General features: G+C 40.6%; 1 protein-coding gene across 1 annotated transcript; it reads right to left on the bottom strand.

The window, feature by feature from the left end:
* Window positions 1–1801: 1801 nt before the first annotated feature.
* LOC126796951 (uncharacterized) lies at window positions 1802–3788 on the bottom strand. Its single transcript, XM_050523662.1, has 3 exons — window positions 3695–3788; window positions 2616–3116; window positions 1802–2348 (listed from the first exon to the last, which is right to left on the bottom strand). The coding sequence occupies exons 1-3, from the start codon at window positions 3786–3788 to the stop codon at window positions 1828–1830; spliced, it is 1116 nt and encodes a 371-aa protein (XP_050379619.1). The 3' UTR covers window positions 1802–1827.
* Window positions 3789–4443: the final 655 nt, after the last annotated feature.

Genomic DNA, 4443 nt, shown 5'->3' with positions numbered 1-4443 from the left:
CTAGTTTTCTCTTCATTCTGAGCATACTCATACCAATATCCTTTGAATGTTCACATAATTTCACATATTTAGATATTTCCTTTTGGCATGTCACACTACCTATCACAGTCGCTATTACACATGTGGTCACACCTGCTATCACAATACGTATCACAATCGCTATCACATATGATGTCACACCCACTGTCATACTACTTGTCACATTAACTGTCACACCCACTGTCACAGTATCTATCACACCCGCTATCACAGTATCTATCACACCCGCTGTCACACTATCTGTCACAATTACTATCACACTACCTATCACAACCAGTGTCACAACCTCTGTCACACTACCTATCACACTGTGACTTTGTTATGAGAAGAAAAAGAAGAAGAAACTGTTATGGGCACCCAGAAAGTGCTATGGGCACCCATCATCACATATTTTCCGACCACCCTGCTTGGGCTATTGCTGTTGTTCCACCGTCAGCCTCTTCTCAACGTCGACGTCCTATCTTGAATTCATCGTCGTAGTCATTACCACATCCAGATTGGATCTAAGTTCCTCCCGGCGAGTGCATCAACGATCGGCGTCCACTCTTCTCGATTTTCGTCGGAGTGACTAGTTCTTTGTCGGAGAGTAGCTGGCGAGAACAGCGACCTTGTGGGGGCATGATCTGGTGAAGTTGTGGTGTTGTAAGGGTTAGGGTTTTGGTGCTTCTGGCGTCAAATCTCTCCCGTTGATCTGGTTATGAAGCTTGGGTTTCTGGGAATTGGGAGGAGTCAGTGAGGTCTGTGAGGAGCTAGGACGAGAAGGAACGGGTTGTGAGCTTGATCAGTTAGGAGGCGAGGTCTTGGAGTTAACGATGGCGAAGGTCCAATGAGGTGTCAGAGTCGAGGACGGCGATATTATGGCTCAATAAATGCAAAGCTGGTTATTAGTTTTCAGTGGCAGATTTCATAAATTGAGTGAAGTTGATGGGCACCGGTATAACAAATTAATATGCGTGATTTTTTTTATAATTTTCAAATCTTACTTGACTTTTTTATAAATATATATCAAATGTGACTTTTTTATAAGAAGCCTTATTTTTAAAACAAAAGAAAATAATTGTAAAGTCAATCAAATAAATTTGAGCGTCGGGAACGCTTTTGACGACGTGTAGTTTAATATCGATGTATTAAATTAGGTTATTTGACTAATGTCAATTAGTTTATTCTAATGTGTTGGTTAAACGAGATTAAAAAACTTGGGTATTACATCTCTGACATTAGCAAACGATAAAACAAGCTTTTTCTTACTAGAACACAGCTTCCTTTCCATAGTAAAGTCTCGGAAAAACTTAAACATAAGAAACGACGACAGTGATAGACTTACCTATGTATCATCCATGGCACTCCTATATCGGCCTTGCCCGCTCAATTATTAATTTCGAGTTCCCCTAGTAGATTCTTGGTTGAACCTCAAGATTGCCTGTTATTACTCATCGTCCCATCTTTATATATGTAACATATATTCATATACAACTGAAAAGCGTATCTAGCTAAACACAAAATCTCAAAAAGCTAGGACGCCTTGACACATCAAATTAGTTATATAGGGATATGACAAAAAATATTCAAACATTATATCTATGTAAAATTCATACACATATGGTTGTGGCGAAATGACGAGGTGATGATTTAACACTCATTGTTATTGTACTGATCAAATTGTCAACTGAAACCGGAAGGGCCAGATAATTTTTGTCTTCATTCTTGAACTGGCGGCAACGCGTGGACGAACTACCGAGTTCTACAGAAAACCAGCCGGTTCCAACTCCGAACAATAAAAGATATTCTTTAGTGACTTGGAAAAACAATGACATTGTCTAAGACAGGGCCGCACATATGACCATAATCATGAAGCTTCGTGTGATAATGTGCACTGTAAAATGTTATTCTAGTTCTGGAGGAAATTGCTTGGAACTTGAAGCTCACAGTTCTAAATCCACCCTTGCCTTTAGACACATAACGAGCTTTTAGGGTTTCCTTACCAGCAAAGGCTTCAACTATCATCGATCCTTGACAAGCATTCTTGGCATCTCCAATTGTGAATGTAAGGTTGTAAAATTTGTTTGGAAGCGTTCTAATAATTTGAGCAATGGCACTCTCTCTTCCTGCAACCAATTCAATTGCTGCGGATCCGCCAGGAACTGAGAAGTGTTTCCTGTCGACGTACTTCACAGGTTTTAGGGATTCGATGATCCATCCGGGTAGCGGTGAGATTTTGTCCAGTAACTGTGGAGGGAGGAGGACTCCAGTTGAGAATCTCTTAAACACATGAGGACCGTTTTCAAAGCCACCATTCTTTACTAGATTACCTGCATATATATAGTGAGAATGATTTCGAGTTAGTATCATGTGTGCAAAAAAGTTATATACATTCAAGGTCTTTAGTTTCTGAAGCTTGAATTGACCACATGACAGCTAGTAATTAAGGTACGTTCCTTTAATAAGTTAAGCTAGCTAGCTCGTTGTTGATCGATCTCACCATATAGTGTTCATCGGTTTTTAACTTGTCACTCGTACGTTTAAGCAAGAATGAGTGGAGTATATTATCAAATAAGCTCCAAACTCTGGAATCATACCTCTTATATACTTCTGAGGAAGCACCATTTCCTTGATTGCGATAGCATCTAACAGAGGACCGCAAGTTGGCTCCTCTTGAATCCCGGGGTTGTGAAACGTAACCTTAACAACCTTGGAAGTTGCCTTAAAGGCCCATGCATAAGTGTCACCCCCATTGCTGCTGTACAATGTCTGAATGGGAAGCTCTGTAGACTGACCCGGTACTGAGATATTGAGCGCTTCATCTTGAGCACAAGTCCTTGTAGTGCTAAATGTGAGGGAGTAAAATGAGCCAGGGTTGACATTGACGTTCTGAGAAATGGAGGCCTCATTGCCAAGCCTTATGGCATGGACTCCGCGCGCGACGTGAAAGTAGAAGCTACCTGGCTGAGGCCCGCCTGAGATGTACTCCACCAGTCCGTCGATCTCCCACTTTGGGAGTGAGTATCTGCCGATGATGACTGTTTTGTTTAGGTTGGAGGAACTGGGCGATAATTCGAAGTGTCCATTTGGTAGTTCCGCTAAAAAACGAATAAAGATGAGTTAATGTATCAAAAAGAAAGAAAACCCTTCTCTTCAATGAGTTCAATATTCTATCTGGCTCATCCACTATTTCTGTAACTATATGTTACACGTAACAGCAAAATTACCTGTCTGGTTCCAAACAAGCTAGTCTACTGATAATAATTGGAGTATTCATTGTGCTAAGTTAGTAATTGAAAATTTAGGCTGCTGTTGAAAATGTATAACAAGTTTACTTCTTCATTCGACACTAATACACAACAACAAGGCCCTCTATTCCAAAAAATACTAGAATCTCGAAAATGGTAGAGGGTTAGAGATCTAATTAACTCCAACTTGGGTTACAGAAGTCTCCAAGCTTAGGTTAGGGGAACTGGGGACGTCTGATCTTTAAAGATTGTAGTAAGTTAACCTGTACGACTGTTAAAATTGCGTACGTACGTTGCCGTTCTAGCTCGAAGCTATAGCATGCATGTTGCAGTGGTTGTTCTCTTGTAATCAAGTATCATATACAGCAAATAGGCAGAAAATTAACACTAAACTGCTTTATAGTCAAGAAAGATATAGGGATGATTACCATCAAGACGACGTCGAGTAGCAGCTGCAGAAGCATTAGCACCGGTGATAGCGATAGTGGCCACAAAGCAAAGAAGGATAGAGAAAGGAGCCATATCGTTTTGAAAGTGGAAGAATTAGCCACAATGGCCCTTCTTATATAAACAAAGGAGAGAAAAGTCAGCTCACATGTACCTATGTTTTTATATAATTTGTTGGATAGAAGAGAAGATAAGCACCGGCCGGCAGCTCTTTCCATGTTCAGAGAGGCACCAAATTAGCCGCAAGATGTGTCTGTATGTCTCTGAGTACCGTGATTTGCTCCATTTAGCACACTTCCTTGGACCCTTTGGTCTAGTCTTTCTCAACTTCAAGGCCATTGTTTACGCACAGAATCTAATGATGTGCCACATGGTATGAATGAGTAGAAAAGGAGGATGCTTCAGATGCTTCAGTTTGACATCATGGAGAGTGGATCGAGGTTAGCATGCACGGAAGATGTACGTACTAGTTTCGGACAGGGCTACCTTGCCCTTGATCCAAAGATCATGTGCTCCACTTTGCTGTTTACATTGGAGTGAAAGCAACTCGTAATGTTCATGTGCTCCATTTTGCTGTCCACATGCAAAGAAGAATTGGAGATCTAATGCTTTTTAATGGTATTCATAAATTTAAACTCACACGAGATCAAAAACTACGTACTGAGTTTGACGTACAGTTTTCAACCAGAACTGAATTAGTTAAGTCCCTTCGATTTGAGAGCTTATTCCA

The sequence above is a fragment of the Argentina anserina genome, chromosome 6 (genome assembly GCF_933775445.1).
Source record: "Argentina anserina chromosome 6, drPotAnse1.1, whole genome shotgun sequence".
In the NCBI taxonomy this organism is placed as follows: Eukaryota; Viridiplantae; Streptophyta; class Magnoliopsida; order Rosales; family Rosaceae; genus Argentina; species Argentina anserina.
The sequence above is the reverse complement of the archived record's forward strand: the minus strand, read 5'-3'. Positions and strand labels throughout refer to the sequence as shown.